General features: G+C 44.8%; 2 protein-coding genes and 1 long non-coding RNA gene across 3 annotated transcripts in view; 1 reads left to right on the top strand and 2 right to left on the bottom strand.

Moving 5' to 3' along the window:
- Positions 1 to 340: 340 nt before the first annotated feature.
- On the bottom strand, positions 341 to 685 carry LOC104957036 (uncharacterized). The gene is made up of 2 exons (XR_799623.1): positions 558 to 685; positions 341 to 475 (listed from the first exon to the last, which is right to left on the bottom strand). It is a non-coding gene; the product is annotated as an uncharacterized lncRNA (long non-coding RNA).
- A 709-nt stretch (positions 686 to 1394) lies between these two features.
- LOC104957113 (ryanodine receptor 2-like) lies at positions 1395 to 3893 on the top strand. The gene is made up of 4 exons (XM_010784727.1): positions 1395 to 1420; positions 2902 to 3058; positions 3445 to 3609; positions 3768 to 3893. Exons 1-4 carry the CDS (start codon positions 1395 to 1397, stop codon positions 3891 to 3893), a joined length of 474 nt encoding a protein of 157 aa, XP_010783029.1.
- A 3024-nt stretch (positions 3894 to 6917) lies between these two features.
- Positions 6918 to 16558, bottom strand: part of LOC104957112 (ryanodine receptor 2-like) — an 18830-nt gene continuing 9189 nt past the window's right edge. Inside the window, exons 5-7 of the mRNA XM_010784726.1 lie at positions 9387 to 9486; positions 7875 to 7971; positions 6918 to 6996 (exon numbers count right to left, since the gene is read on the bottom strand). Of these exons, the coding sequence (XP_010783028.1) occupies positions 6918 to 6996; positions 7875 to 7971; positions 9387 to 9486 (276 nt within the window). The remainder of the gene's footprint in view (positions 6997 to 7874; positions 7972 to 9386; positions 9487 to 16558) is intronic.

Genomic DNA, 16558 nt, shown 5'->3' with positions numbered 1-16558 from the left:
AGCAGCATGATGATGATGTTAAATCTGTTGTTTTAGGAACATGGATGTAAATACATGGAATTCAATAAACATTGAATAGCATGTCATGCAGTTTGTCTGTGCCTTTTCCTTCGTGTTGTCCTGGCATATCGTCTCCCCCATGGTTTGCTGTGCTGCCTGGGGATGCTCCAAGCGCTCAGAGAAAGGAGTATGAATGTAAGGTTTCCCCACTGACACAGAGCGGAGGAAAGAACGTCTGGCTCAAGTCAGCAGGAGCAATTTAACTATCACAAAAGACAACAACAGCAACAACACATGTGAGTTAATCATATTTTTCACAAAACGAAGACCACACCATTGGGAAGCTTAATTTCTGTTTAATCAAAATAAGGAACAGGGAGAGGCTTGCAAAACTCTGGGAGTTGAGACTCAGGTGCAGGGTGAGGGTCTCATTGCAGGTCTTCAGGCTCCATTGAATCCCCCTGGGGTTCTTGTGCTGAGAGAGGGAGACAGGAGAAAGGGTTAGATACATCTAGCAACCTATAGGATGGGAAATGGCTGACCTATTTGAAACTTACCTTGTATTTTCACTCTCACTTAAGTCCCTCTCCCTTTGCCATCAATCCAAAATCAGCTGAGCTGCAACATAATACAGAGAGGTGATAATCAACAGAATCACAAGGACATTATATGGCTCTGCTAAAAACACTCACCATAAGTAACGTTTTTGTTTACTGTTTGGAAGTCTCAAATATGCACTCTAAATCCATATCAATAGCGATGTATCACAAAAATAGCTCTCTTCCTTATTATTGTGTAACGTTAACTATATTATACTAGCTTGAACTCCAAGATGGATATCCTCATTTCACCACCTCCACCCACTACAATCACACGCCCCAATGTTATATTCAACTAATGTAACTCCCTCCACCCCGGATAAAAGCACGTTAAGAAGCCCCTTTTCTCTAATTCCACACCGTTGGAGGAAATAACAGCGGCTCCTACACCCGGCGGCGTGCGTTGTCGCTTGCCGCGGGGGGGGCTGAAACTCGACCAACAACCAATCACATGAATCTCCCGCCCCAGACACACAAGCACGCGGTTTGATTGGCTAGAGCTTGTACTGGCATATGATTCGATTGGCTGAAAAAAGTAGAACATTGCTCTACTTTTGCAGCAAGCACCGCGAGAGAAGCTACGACGAGCGAGGATTGGAAATGAAAATAATCGCACTGAGACTCTGACTGGTCTTTTTTCTTCTTCTTCGTGTGTGATTAGACAGATAAGAACCACACAACAATTAGCGGCTGCTGTCGGCCGTCAGCGCAACTTAAATGATGACGTTAAACAATTGTTTTTAAAAGGGCCGTTCCTTGACAACCGGCCGTTCTGTGGTTTTCCAGATTCTACAGATGGCCAGTCCGCCCATGGACATGACGTTAACGTTAATAATGGCTCTGTTCCATCCAAGTGTTCCATTAAGCTCTGACACATATCGAGCATGGAGAATCTCATGGCTTTGAAATTGCCAAACAACATTTCTTCCAGTCATAATTAATGATATTAATTTAATCTGCTAGTAAATAAAGCAAGTCACAATCACAAAAACTCAGAAGTAAACAAACTACAGATCGTTTTTGACACATGGCAGACACATATCTTAAAGGAGCTGAAGTCTGGCAGCTTTGCTGCAGCTTTGCTGCAGCTTTGCTGCGAACATTTGTGACTAGACTGCACAGTACTGTGTGTTGGGGAACATTAGCTTCCAGGCTTCTCATTTAGCTTCTGCAACATGTTCTTCATTCATCCATACAGTAGGGATATTTAAAACTGAAATAGTTATCTTTTGCCACATGGGAGAAATAAAACAGGCTGTAAAGATTGTAAAGAATATATATAAGTCTATTATGACCAAAATTAGATTGTTCTGGCTCTTCAGCAGCGATATGCTCCATTATGTTATTCAGCTAGCTGTATTGCTAGCTGTCTCTGCTTATAACAGCTGCCTGCTGCTAGAAACAGGCTGGGTGAGAGCAGAGTTTCTAGGCTGTCAGATGATAACAATTTACTGAATGTTTGTGGCAATAACTAAAGGTCAGTCTGAGCTCAACTCCTGTCAGACGGCCTCTCTATATGTGACCTCTTCCTGCACTCCTCTTAGCCCTGCCATGATGCCATGAGTGTTCTGAATTGCTGCCAGTTTTTCTGGCTCCATTTCTGGCATACCACCTGCGCTCCCCATCAGCACTTCTATAGTTACCGGCATCACGCTTAGCATGGAATCTGCCATGTCCACAGACATCACAGGGCTATAGAGAGGAATTTTTCTTTGGCAATGATCACCTTCTGAAAACAAAAAAACAAACAAATGAAACACACACAAAAAAAAAAATGCAGGTAATCAGATGAGAAAGTCAGTCCTCTTGCTATTGTGCGGTATATTTTGCAATATCTTTGCAATGTTAAGTTATTACTCGGGAATTCATTTATGATTTTGACTATAAACACCTCTGCAACCATTCAGAGGGCATGAATCCAGTGACCTTGATAATGGGTAGGGCTATGGTGTTTAGCATATGAAAAGAGCAGAGTTGTTTTTGTATTATCGGCAACAACTTAACACATTGTCATTTGATCCATGTTTATAAGTGCAGCCTCAATGAAACTTGAGTGCAGATGTTTTATACGTCATTTTATAAATCGCCCACTTTTTCCTTGACCTAGGTTATTTATGATTTGTAATGTCTGTTAGTAGCTCATTTAAGTTTCACCTGTGTGTATGAAATGTAGTAGGTCACATGTAGAGACCAACAAAAAGCTTGGAGGTATATCGTAAACCCAACAGAGTGTCAGCCATTTGGATTTATATTATATCTAATTCTACGTTTAGTATTTACATTTCTGACTGTTTCTGTCCAGGTGGAGTGGGAGTCACATCCGCTGGGGTCAGCCGTTCAGACTGAGACACGTGACCACAGGGAAGTATCTGAGTCTGATAGAAGACAAATCCCTGCTGCTGATGGACAAAGAGAAAGCTGATGTCAAGTCTACAGCCTTCTGTATAAGGTCCTCCAAGGTACAGAGTCATAATTCACAACACTGTCATGGCCATAATGTTCCCTTGACATCTTCAAGTCATCATTAAAAACTCCCCTGTTCTTTGACCGCTAACCCATCACACTCCCACTGCTATTTATTTATTTATACTTTATTATTTTCCCTACTGGTTTTTTGTCTGTCCTTAAACCATGTAAAGTGGCCTTGCGTCCCTTGAAAGGCACTATAAAAATGTAATCTATTAATATTATTAGTAGCATTAGTCAAGCTCAAGTGCAACCAAGCCTGATTTGGAATTTTGAATAGTAAAAATGATACATTAAAGCAGCCCTATGCCTCTTATTTAAGTTGTATTTCATATGAATTGCTATATACATTTTTCCCCTCTCTATTTCACTCCTACAGGAAAAGCTGGATCCAGGGGTGAAGAAGGAGGTGGATGGGATGGGTGTTCCTGACATTAAATATGGCGACTCTGTGTGTTACATCCAACATGTTGACACCAGCCTGTGGCTTACATACCAGACTGTTGATGCCAAGTGTGCACGCATGGGGGGAGTACAGAGAAAGGTACTTGTTGCATTCAACTATACTGCAGGTTTTAATGAATGTTTTAACAATAGTCTTACAACGTTTCTACTTTCTTTTAAGTATACTATAATTGGATGAATTCAGTGTGATAATTAAAGTTGAGGTGAGTGTATTTAGAGAGCGTCCTCTTGTTTCAGGCCATCATGCACCATGAGGGTCACATGGACGACGGGCTGACGCTGTCTCGGTCTCAACACGAGGAGAGTCGCTCTGCCAGAGTCATCCGCAGCACTGTGTTCCTGTTCAACCTCTTCATCAGGTGATTACCGCCCACACACACATCATAATCATACAGTAAAAGTCAAAAATAACATTTGACATTTACTGTGAGTTATCGAAGCAAATAGTTATGCAAGTGGGTTTAAAATTCAAAAGAATCACGATGATTGTTAATACCCTGAAACTTAAGCTTAAATATATATTACATTTTGGCCACGGTTGACCTGAATATATTTTCCTTACTGCTTTTCAGGGCTTCCATAAAAGCAGACATTTACATGTAAACATTCAACTTAATGCAGTAAAATGCCATGATGCTGAGACAAAACATTTTCTACTTCCTACGTATTTTCTACCATATCTTACTTCACATTTCAAACCGAGAAAATTGTCACAACAAAGATTCCTTTCTTAAAAGACAACTCATGTGGAAAAGAAGCAATAAATAATACATCAGTCAGCAGAACTCTCTTAAAGGTGGGGTAGGTAAGCTTGATAAACCGGCTCGAGATACACGTTTTGTTATATTCCATGGAATGCTCTTAACATCCCGATAGCAATGAATATCTTAAGTGCTTTGACAAAAAATCCATAACAAAATCTCATCTGTGGAAGCTGTAGTACTGTAAAAGCACAACCAATCATCTGAGCGGGCCCGGCTAAAATAACTGGATGGCCTACCTGCCTGTCAGCCTTCCATCTGTGCACAAACTTATCTCGTGCCCTCATTGGTCATGTGCGCGTTCGTGTGTGTTGGAGGAGGGGCTCTGTAAGGAAGTGGCCAGTTTGTTCCGGCTGTGTATTTTCAAATTCTAGCGCACTCGAGCTGGTTTCTCCAAAATGACCTACCTTAATTAATTAATTTTTGCCAAAAATATATTGCATAGATATAATCCATTTGTAATCAACATTTTGATTGGTGACTTTAATTAAGTGAAACATTTATTTGTTATCTTTTTTAAGTTTTTTATATGTTGCAAGTTATCCCNCTGTACCACACACGCACCTACACACTGTGCCACGCACGCACCTACACACTGTACCACACACGCAACTACACACTGTACAACACACACACCTACTCACTGTACCAACAGTGAGTAGGTGTGTGTGTTGTACAGTGTGTAGTTGCGTGTGTGGTACAGTGTGTAGGTGCGTGCGTGGCACAGTGTGTAGGTGCGTGTGTGGTACAGTGTGTAGGTGTGTGGTACAGTGTGTGTCTGTGTGGTACAGTGTGTGTGTCTTACAGTGCGTAGATGCGGCGGACAGACGGGTCTCAGTTGGTTTGGTGTCCTATGCTTACTTTTAATACAACTTTTGGCCCGTAATTTCAATTCCCCATTTCAGCAACCAAACAGAGGGGGGGATATATCCAGTCTCTGATTGTGTTACGTTATTATGAGTGCTCTCATACTTTAAATGTACTGTGAATGAATTAAAAGTAAATATATAAGTGGTCATGAACACATCTGTCCCTCAGACAGAGGGCTGATGTTTCTCCTGTCATCATTAATGGACGTCTCTTTAAAATGACCGCTCAGAGGATAGGAGTTCTCATTTCTCTAAACGCCTGCTGCTTCCCCTCCTCTCTCCTCGACTCCTCCGCTCTCATCTCCTGTGGGCGTGACTAAGACACGAGGAAAGGAATCGAGGAGGGGACATTTAAGAATTGAAAAGCCTCTTGGGACGTCCTTCAACATGGCGTGTCTTGATCGATTTCCGGGTCAAGTCCCGGAGGAGGGGAAGAGAGGAGTCGAGGAGGGGTATTGAGATGAACCTCCTATGATGATGGTGTATCATACAAAGAGAAGGGATTAGACAGCAGACAGGGAGAATGAAAAAACATGGATACAAATCAAAGAAAACTAAAAGAAAAGGGTGGGGCCGAGAAAGCAAGAGAAAAAAAGGTGAAGTCACTAGCAGCTGAAGCATCTAAATGTTGCAAATTGACAGACCTTTTTGGCAACAGCGCTGCTAGCACTATCAGCAGTTTAGAAGTGCAAGATGATGAAGAGAAAGATGAGGGCGCGAGTCTGAGTTCAGATATACAGCCAGCCTGCGTTCATCATGAGGGACAGAGAGTTGAGCTGGTGGAAGAACCAGCTCAACTGGCATGTACAAGTGCAGGGCAAGAGCTATAGAGAAGACAAGTATATTCAACCTAGTTTTTTCAGTTAGTGTGTTGCTCATGAAAGCAATAAAATAAATAAAACAATTGTTACATGAGAGTAGGTGTAGTATCTAATATTTACAAAAAAGGATGGATCAAACAAAAGTGTATTACTTGTCAACATTTTTAAGTTTTAATTCAAGTATTATAAAAATAAATGTTGACAGTTCACTAGTACCCCCCCTCCCCCATTTTGATTAATCAGTTAAAAGAAGAAAGGCTATTGTGTCCTCTCTCCTCGTCTCTTTTTGTCGTGTTATCTTTTATTTTAGCTACTTTATTTCTTTATTATGTGGAAGTATTTATTATGTTTTTTTTTTTTAAATACTTTTGGTATCCACTATGGCAAATGATAAGAAAGGTATCTTGATTCATCAGTGAAGCTAAACCAATTGATTTTAGAAAAATCTGTTTCATGTTATTTTGTATGTGTGACATAAAAAGAAAGATGTCATGTGTGTTTTAAAAATGAAATATAATTGTTCTGTATAACAACAAAAGAGCATTATCACAATGAAAACCTTGAATGGCTTACACATGGCAACAATTTGGTCAATTTGGGCAACCAACCTGGAAACAGCTGTCAAACTTACAGTCAACTTTCTATTCTGCTGATATTTCACAACTATTTAAGCCATTTAAAGGCTGTCAAGGCAAACACGGTGAATACAAGTAGTAATATGTTGAACATAGCAGCTTTTTAAAGTAGAATTACTAATGAATGCTTAATTGTGAACACTTTGAGGAATCCCAAGCAGCAGCTTGACCGAGGACAACAAGGTGAGAGCACATGAGAGATGTACACATATAAAACACAAACAGAACTGTGAGTAGTGATCATGTCTGCTTGTGTATATTTGTACATGTGTGGACAGAATGTGTGTGATGCATGTTGTACTTACACCACCCGCAGTGTCTCCAGCCTCCACAGGGACCTGGCATGAGTAGACACTGCTCCCCCCTCATAGTGCACTGTCCTGGGGGGGGGGGGAATTAAACGATCACACCTTCAAACATCCTCTCCACCCATGATAGTGTACATTCTACAAGACAATGCAACGTAGTACATGTAGATAATGTACTACCTGGATGACTCAGTATAACCCTCAGCAGACAGTCAGGAGGAGAACACAGTCTCTCTCAGCGGCACTGTTTAACAACATGGCTGTCCCCTTGAGGAACATCTTAAAACTACAGTATCAATATTAATACTCCTCTGTGTCAGTCACAGCAGAGAGCTCGGGATCTGATGAGAGTTTTATTCTTCTTTCCCTGCAGGCTATGGTAATTTTATTAAGGTGGAAACAGAATACTGTATGACTAATTTTCGATACGCGAGGGTGAAGAGCCAAACTGAAGCAGAGGAACAGGTAGAAGACATCACTTTAGAAGTGGAAGAGATGCAAACATATGTTTGTATGGCAATATAGTATTGGTTAAAAATGTACTCACAGCTCCATTGCCTCCTTTTCAGTTTATGTTTTTGGTATTGTGGACCTGCTAAGATTAAATATTTGTTTATTTTATTTGTAATGTATTTGGTAGAAATGATTGCACTTTTGACAACCTTAGTGTATACAGCAGAACACATATACTCACTGTAGGTATAACATGGATTGACTATTACTGTGACGTATTATTCAGGTTTACAGATATCACGCTTTGTGAAAGTAGTCTGAAAAAGCCTATTTGGCAAAAAGAATCCCTTTTTAAAAGCATCTTATAAGACATTGTTACTGGGGTAGCAATGTGTATAACTGAATGACAGCAATTAAACAAGACATTTACACTTCCCCTTGCGACATGTGAAAGAAAAAGCAAATACATTACGTTAAGAATTATCAGTGCACATTACCTCCTCTGCTCGTCCCCATGTTCCCCAGACGGAACAGTTAGACACTCGTCCATGTGACCGTGAAGGAGGCGCAGGACGTCCCCTCCTATCAAAAAACCTGCAGGAAACAGGGCAGAAAGAAGGGAAAAAAGGAAATGACATCGGAGAAATAGAGGGAAAAGGACAGCTCAAATAACTAAATAATCAAACACCCCTGCCTTGCCTAGGAATTTAGAAACTATTTTGAGCATTCTGATGAACATGACTGTGCTGACATGAGAAGAAGGAAGTAGGAATTTATGAAAAACTTCTTCTGGACGGAACTTTGAGATGTTAGCCTTTGCAGACCATTTACATGCACAAAAACCTATAGAACACACTACAGGAAAGGGAAACCCCAAAAAGAAGAATAGGGCCGAGTAGAAGGAAACATGACTAGGCTAATCATGCAACCTATCTGTTCAGATATAAATAAAGACCAGCAGTAAATGAAAAAGACCTACCTAAGTAAATACCTACCTAAGTAAATAAATAAAGACCTACTGTAAATGAACACCTGTGTCTTCAAATCATGTCATTCTGAGCATTTAGGGGGATGATAGTGGCTTACACGAAAGGCAGCCAACAACCCAGGAAAGTTGCATAGACTTAAACAACCTAACCCAGACTCAAAACGCTTAATTTTAGTGGGATGTAGATACTATTGTCTAACAATTGCATAAAATAAAATCAAGATGCTGCTCGAGTCTGCAAATCTAGAGAATACATTTTTAATAGTGGAGACACAGCTCCAGAAATGAGGATACAGTACATACTGCTTACTAGAGTACTCGCTGTGTTCATGTAAAAACAACTGTATCAACTGTTGTCTTTGAAATAATATTACATTTGTATATGTGTTGAGAAATGTAAATGCAACTACACATGGACATCTGTTAAAAGTGATAAAAAAAGAATGTACAAAAGCAGGAAGTGTTAGGAGTAAAGGAGAATTATTCCCTAAGATATCTAAGCTTTTTGCCCTTTGATGTTTATGACCAACCCTGACGTCTATTATCTGTCTTAAGGAATGGGAGGCCTCAGCTATGTTGATATTCCCAGTTTATGACCGGTCAACTCTCTGTCACAAATGGTTTATGGTTACGATGGCTTCGAGGCCATTAAGGGTCAGACATTTGATTCAGTGCCCCCAGATGTTTAGGCTATCTCCAGTGTTACGTAATCTCCCCCAATATGTTGATTACTCTCTGTAAACCATTTCAACGGTCTAGCAGGAGAGAGGCCCGGCAGAATTGATGTGGCAACTCTACCCGTGCAGTCAGAACCTCTGGCTGCTGTGACTTGTGATGTGAATCCTCCGGCCAAGACTTGTAATAAACCATCAGTGTTTGACATCAAAGCTCCAACTCTCCTTGTGTCTCTCTGAGTCCTGACTCTCCATTGCTACAGAAGTTTCCCTTACAGGAAGCTAAGATAAAAGATGAAAACAATCAGCAAGAAAGAAAGAGAGAAACGAGTAGACATAGGCTGTACCTTGTGCTACTTCACTGCCAGAACAGATGGGAGCCACACTCCATAATGTCTGCTGGAACGCTGCGTCTACATGGAGGCTGCCGTTACCGTAGGACAGATGCTGCAGGGAGAAACACACAGGAGACAAATACAATAAATCATTTACTGACCCATCAGACAGAAATACACACAAATATGCCATGTCTTATGAGTAAGACTACAACTTTAGATGGTGATATAACATAATTTCAAGTTTCAAGACATCACCAGGCCACCAGGGTGGGTGGAGGGGGTCAGGAGGACGGGTTTGCGCTGACAACCCAGGATCACGGCAGAGGACCAGGAAGGGATCTCGGGCGGACGGCCCGGGGGCAAGGCAGAGTCCAAGGATGGGGTCTCGGGCGGACGGCCCGGGGGCAAGGCAGAGTCCAAGGATGGGGTCTCGGGCGGACGAACTCAGGGGGCCGAGCATGAGAGCGAGGACCGCGGCCGGAAAAGTCAGGGAGCCGATCATGAGGGCGAGGACAGCGGCCGGGAAAGTCTGGAGCCCGGGCTTGAGGGCGAAGACCGCGGCACTCAGGGGGCCGGGCTCGAGGGCGAAGACCGCGGCTCACAGAGGGCCGGGATCGAGGGCCGGGATCGAGGGCGAAGACTGCGGCTTTCAGAGGGCCGGGATCGAGGGCGAAGATTGCGGCTCTCAGGGGGCCGGGATTGAGGGCGAAGACTGTGGGTCTTAGGGGGCCGGGCTCGAGGGCGAAGACCAGACAGCTCCAGAGGCCGAGCAGAGGCCGAGCAGAGCCCGATGTCGGCCGAACAGGAACCAGAGCCGGTGGGATAGGCCTCGGCAGGATGCCCCACGGAAGAGGACCAGGAGTTGGCAGGACCCCCGGCGAGACAGATGATGGCGGGGACTCCAACGGAACAGGACAAGGGGTTGGCAGTACCCCCAGCAGAAGAGTTGTCGGCGGGACCCCCAACGGAACAGGACCAGGAGTTGGCAGGACCCTCTGCAGGACAGGAGATGGCGGGACATCCAACGGGACAGGACCAGGAGTTGGCAGGACCCTCGGCTTGACAGGTGATGGCGGGGCGTCCAACGGGACAGGACCAGGAGTCGGCAGGACAGGTGATGGCGGGGCCTCCAACGGAACAGGACACAGGGTTCGGCAGGCCCCACGGCAGAAGAGTCGTCAGCGGGACCTCCAACGAGACAGGACATAGGGTTGTCAGGACCCCCGGTAGAAGAGTAGTCGGCGGGGCCTCCAACGTCACAGGACACAGGGTTGGCAGGACCCCCGGTAGAAGAGTAGACGGCGGGACCCCCAACGGGACTGGACATAGGGTTGGCAGGTCCCCCGGCAGAAGAGTAGTCTGCTGGACCTCCAACGGGACAGGACACAGGGTTGGCAGGACCCCCAGCGGAACCTCCAACGGCACAGGACATAGGGTTGGCAGGACCCCCGGCAGAAGAGTAGTCAGCGGGACCCCCAACGGGACAGGACATAGGGTTGGCAGGACCCCCGGCAGAAGAGTAGTCGGCGGGACCCCCAACGGGACAGGACATAGGGTTGGCAGGACCCCCGGCAGGAGAGTAGTCGGCGGGACCCCCAACGGAACAGGACATAGGGTTAGCAGGACCCCCGGCAGGAGAGTAGTTGGTGGGACCCCCAACGGGACAGGACAAAGGGTTGGCAGGACCCCCAGCGGAACCTCCAACGGACCAGGACATTGGGTAGGGACTTGAAAGGTGACTTGAGAGGTCACTCGAGAGAGGTCACTTGAGAGTGAACTCGAGAGGGAACTCGAGAGGAGACTTGAGAGGTGACTTGAGAGGTGACTCGAGAGGAGACTCGAGAGGTGACTCGAGAGGGAACTTGAGAGGGGACTTGAAACGTGTATTGAAAGAGGACTCGAGAGGGGACTCGAGAGGTAACTCGAGAGGAGACTTGAGAGGGAACTGGAGAGATGACTCGAGAGGGGACTCGAGAGGGAACTGGAGGGGTGACTTGAGAGGAGACTCAAGAGGAGACTCGAGAGGGGACTTGAGAGGAGACTCGAGAGGGGACTTGAAAGGAGACTCGAGAGGGAGCTGGAGATGTGGCTTGAGAGGAGACTTGAGAAAGAACTTGAGAGGAGACTTGAGACGGTCGGTTCGCCAACAGAACATGGGGGTCTGGAGTCGGCCGGAATGCCGACAGGACACGGGGAGCTGGCGTCGGCCAGAGACGAGGGGCTGGAGTCGAAACCATGGCTGCTGGGGCCAGAACTGGGGCCGGAACCATGGCTGCGGGGGCCAGAACTGGGGCTAGAACCATGGCTGCTGGGGCCTGTACTGGAGCCNTATTCTTTTGATATTTTTCTTTTTGTACTAAATTCTTTCATGCTTTCTATCTATACTAACAGCTGTGTGTGTGTGTGTGTGTGTGTGTGTGTGTGTGTGATACTGACCTGTGCAGAGTCAGCAGGTCTCGGTGATATCCTCCACAGTAAGGCACTTCCTGGTATCACAGTCACAGTTTCTTGGACGTCCGGCATCTCGTCCGCCTCCTCAGCTTCACAACTACGTCCCTACACACACACACACACACACACACACACACACACACACACACACACACACACACACACACACACACACACACACACACACACACACACACACACACACAATGAGTCTAACGGCCTAACGATGTGCGATTACAGTACGTGCAGAACTACAACTTTACCACAGACTCAACACAGTGCGAGTCATTGCAGGACGGCTGAGTGCAATGATCTACACACTAACAGCACTAATAACAACACACACACACACACACACACACACACTAAACTGCACCTTACCTTCCACTAATGCACTGCATGTTATCGTGGAAGGAAAACCATTTGAGAGAAAGGATTTAGAGCCACATTGACTTCATGAGGACAGATACACACATCAGAGACATGGTCAGCTGGATTCAGGAAAAACCAAAGTATATTTCTAAAGTTTGCTAAAAAAACATCCTCTTATCATAAAGTATAATTGAAATGTGTCTGTGGGAATATGTATTATTGATGTTTGAATGTGTGTGTGCGGACCCCAGGACGAATAGCTAATGCTAATGCTAATGCTAACGGGGATCCTAAAGACTGAGCAGCTTTTTCTCTCACCTTTTTCAGCTTCTTCGAGTCTGCTGCCGTTTTCTTTTCAGACTTTTTGTGAGCGTCGTACACTTTGGGGTCGATGCTGTACATGCACTCTGTCCACTTCCCGTACAGGACTCGCCTCTTCTTCTTACTGCAGGAGGAAAGACAGAGGAAATTAATCACGGCCCCCGTCTATTAACTACAGAGGCATGATAACAAGGCATTTCACGAGTTAAAAATATAAACAAATGAAAACAAAGAAATATCACTTAGAAATAGAAATAGGTATAATATTTACTTTTTAAAATAGAGTTAATTTTTAAATGTATTATACAAAAATAACCTATGGGACCATGAACAACGTATTATATTGAATTACAAAACAACATGTTTGAATATTTTTCGAAACTTTTTTCTTTATAAATTGCAAAATTTGTTGCACATTTTTTCTTATTATAGAAATAAGATTGGTCACAAAAGACGGCCTACATTGATTTGTGCTTTCATTGAGAACTACAGAAGGCTACAAGAGAATAATGGTATGTATTGAGCGGTGCAGGGAGGACGTATTCACCCTGAAGGAAGCTGCTGGTTCCCTCGACAAAAAAGCAACGTGATCTCTCCAGAGGATTTTGGAAAATAGCTGGAAATAAGATCTGTGGAAACGAACCTGTTTGATAAATGCACGTTCTGTTCAGCCGGATAATCTCCACATGTCTACCCTACTTTTATAATTTTCGAATCATAAATCTAATGGTCAGAAGCAAAATGCTAACGTTATGCTATAAAGGAACTACAGCCGAGTCCAGCAGCACGACTTCAACGTCACGCCATCTTCAGATCCATATTCAAACACACAGATTCTAAATGGTACGAGTTGAAGCGTTTGTTTGAACAGTCTGCAGGAGGCAGGGACTTGCTTTCAAGCAGAACAGAAACTAACTTAGAGGAGTGTTTACGTGTTCGGCGTAATGACGTACAACGGCCTCCACGACTTCTGTAGTCCTATTCAGCCACTTGGTAACAACCATCGTTTTTCCAGTGGGATCACTGCTGATGGATTTAATGTCCTAGAACAAAACGTGATCTGTCTCTTCAATGTGTTTCAACCACAGACCTTATTTCCCAATATTTTCCAAAAGCTAGTTCAAACATCTCATTGGCTGACTCACTTCCTGGTTTTAGGACTCATTCCTGCACCTCTCTATCTCCTGAGCGTGGAGAGTGAACAGCAGTCAGTGTCTCCTGCTCTCAGTACCTGCAGGGCCCCGGTGCCCGGCTGCTGCAGAAGCTTCACCGCTCGACCTCCTGCTGACTTCTGCCCGCGGCCATCGTGCCAGGTTAGATTCCCGCCTGTGCGTCGACTCAGCTGGTGCTTGAAGTCCTCGGGCAGAGCTCTGTACTCCACAGCCGGCCTGACGAAACTGAAACTGGCCGCCGCTGGAGAGATGAAAGCAAGAGGCATAATGATTAGACAGCTGGGTATCCATGCTACTTCCTGCTCTGCATTTTCCTTTCACTTTACTTGTGTTGTGTTGTGAGCACACTTCACTCTCTGCGCTGTTGACACGTATGTGCTGCCTTAATCCAGCCATTCATGGGTCAGTGTGTAGATGTTAAACTTCTGAATTGGGTCTTTGTATTCATGCATTTAATTAGTTTTGTCACCGCAAAAATGCCATTTCTCCTCGAGCTGCAAGTCATGATTTTCCGTATTAACCAAACTGCCTATTTGGTTGACAAAGGGATTCATTGTTTGAACACTAAATATGAAACATGTCAAGATCACAATATCCTAAAGCCAAAGGCAGCTTATTCTGTACAACCAATATTTGTATTTTATCAAATAAGAGGAATACAAATTGCAGACGCCGGCAGTCAAGAGTGTTTGGTATTCTGGCTGGAAAACTGACACATTATAATTATCTTCCTGCAACAATACATGCTACAACAATGCGGCTACGTGAGTTGAAAAACAAAAAGGGATGATGTCACTGTGGAACCTGCTCGTACCTGTTTTACTGAGCAGCTGTGAGGTAAGCTTCACAGACACCTGAGCCTGGAGCACCTGGGTCATTCAGGAAGTCAGTGTCTGTGCAGTCTGTGTGTGAAATGTCAGGTCTTGTGAGAGGAGAAACGTTCTCTTCATAACGAGGAGGCATGCAGGCAGACATCAAACGCCTCCTACACAGCGGGGGGGGGGGGGGGCTTCCAGCAGCCAGTAATTAAAGAAAGTGTGGATCTACAGTAAACAAACTGTTACTGGCAGAAAGCCACGGGTCATTACTGATTCATGCGCCAGATTGGGAGAATGTTCTCACCGTGTTTGAAGCCATGGTGCAGCTGTGTTTGTGTGTTAGCGAGCCTCGCTAGATATCTTCAACTGAGAAGAGGAGGATTTGAAAAGAGGACAACACGAGAGCAGGGACGCGGGTTGCAGGAGATGAAAGAGTGTCTTTTAGTTTTCTGTCACTCCACATCTGAGCATGTCGACCCGCTGAGAGCCGAGCTGAGTCCTGCAATCATCGAGGCAAGCCAGTGGCATTATGACTCTGATTGCCATCTTTGGTTTCTTTGAGCTGAAACTCCAAGGCTCTGTGTGTATACGCTCCTCCAGAGCCATCCCCCCCAGGATGCAGCTGTACCCACAAACGTGCCCTTTTCCCGGATTAAACACATTTAATTAACACCACTTGTCAGGCCCAGCCTTTTCCTTCCATGGGAGGAAAATAGTCCTCATTAGCTTGCACGCATATAAATTGCAAGCACCAAAAATAAAACTCTTCCATGCACAAAGATGTTGTGAATAATCTCCCGCAGGCAACATGTTTCACTTGGTATTGAATCTGCTCTGTGGATCACTTTATATTTCACTCAGGCTTTTACCCAAAGTGACCTAAAATAAGTGCAATCAACCATGAGGGTCCAAATTTAGAATCTTGCAAGTGCATTAGCTTCAAATAAGCCGTCAAGTTTAAGTGCATTCAACAGGGGGCAAAGCAGATCCTGCACTAGCTTTTTTTTTTACTAAGAGTAAAGCCTTCCTGATCAAAAAAAAAAAAATTCATATATATATATATGTATTTATATCATTCGACACATGTAGAAACTGAAATGCTAAACTGACCACAACAACAGTGAGCATTAGACTGGGTCGCTGTCCTTTCAGCACCAAGTCACTGACCACCAGCAGACCCCCCTTTACCTACATCTGCATACTGTCTCTATATTGTGCAAACAGCTGAGTTTAAGCAGCTGTATCATAGTTCCTATTCCCTAAAGTAGTTTGATTGTCATGTTTAAACCTCACACTGTGTCCTCTCTCCTGTCACAGCAGGCTTTTTATCAACAGACCACTAACCCACTTGGCAAACCGGTCTCACGAGGATTGAGTTAAGACAACAAGCTCGACGTCGAACTTTCTCCCCCCTTTTTTTTAAGGACAATTTAGACTCATTGATTATAATTGAATTAACAGAGAGTGGCTTACCGTCCACAGCCATGATGGTGTTTCCGTTTCGGGTTCAGTGAGAGTCTCCCATGTCTCCGCTGACCCCCGGGCTGCGGCTCCTGCTGCCCGCCTCTCCGCGCTATATTTACCGGGAAAAGTTTGAGAGGCTCGGCAGGAGGAGTGACGCTACCCGGACAGCCGGTAAAATGCGATAAAAAGCAGGTCCTGTGCGTTTCTCGTAGTTTCTGTTGGACAGGAATGTTCCCGAGCAGCTGGACGGCTGGATCCACTGGCTCCCGGCGTGCACGCGCGCTCGTTCACGTGTGTGTGTTTTTATATGTGTGTCGTGAGAATGGGACGTGCGGCTTCTTCTCAGAGCAGCCCGGGCTCAGAGTGCTGCTCCGGGCCTGTAATTACAGCGAAAGAAAAGGCTTCTCATCACTGCACCGTCAAGAAAGAGGGCTCTGTGTGTGTGTGTGTGTGTGTGTGTGTGTGTGTGTGTGTGTGTGTGTGTGTGTGTGTGTGTGTGTGTGTGTGTGTGTGTGTGTGTGTGTGTGTGTGTGTACTGTACGTCGTCGTACGGTACGTACGTACGTCGTACGGTACGGTACGG

Source organism: Notothenia coriiceps, unplaced genomic scaffold (genome assembly GCF_000735185.1).
Source record: "Notothenia coriiceps isolate Sejong01 unplaced genomic scaffold, NC01 NC01_scaffold00026424, whole genome shotgun sequence".
In the NCBI taxonomy this organism is placed as follows: Eukaryota; Metazoa; Chordata; class Actinopteri; order Perciformes; family Nototheniidae; genus Notothenia; species Notothenia coriiceps.
This window is presented reverse-complemented; position numbering and strand designations above follow the sequence as displayed.

Coding starts and splice junctions, on each gene's coding strand:
- LOC104957113 (XM_010784727.1), top strand. CDS start 1,395: ATGGCCAGTCCGCCCATGGACATGAC. Junction 3,059..3,444: donor TCTGTATAAGGTCCTCCAAG/GTACAGAGTCAT, acceptor TCACTCCTACAG/GAAAAGCTGGATCCAGGGGT. Junction 3,610..3,767: donor TGGGGGGAGTACAGAGAAAG/GTACTTGTTGCA, acceptor CTCTTGTTTCAG/GCCATCATGCACCATGAGGG.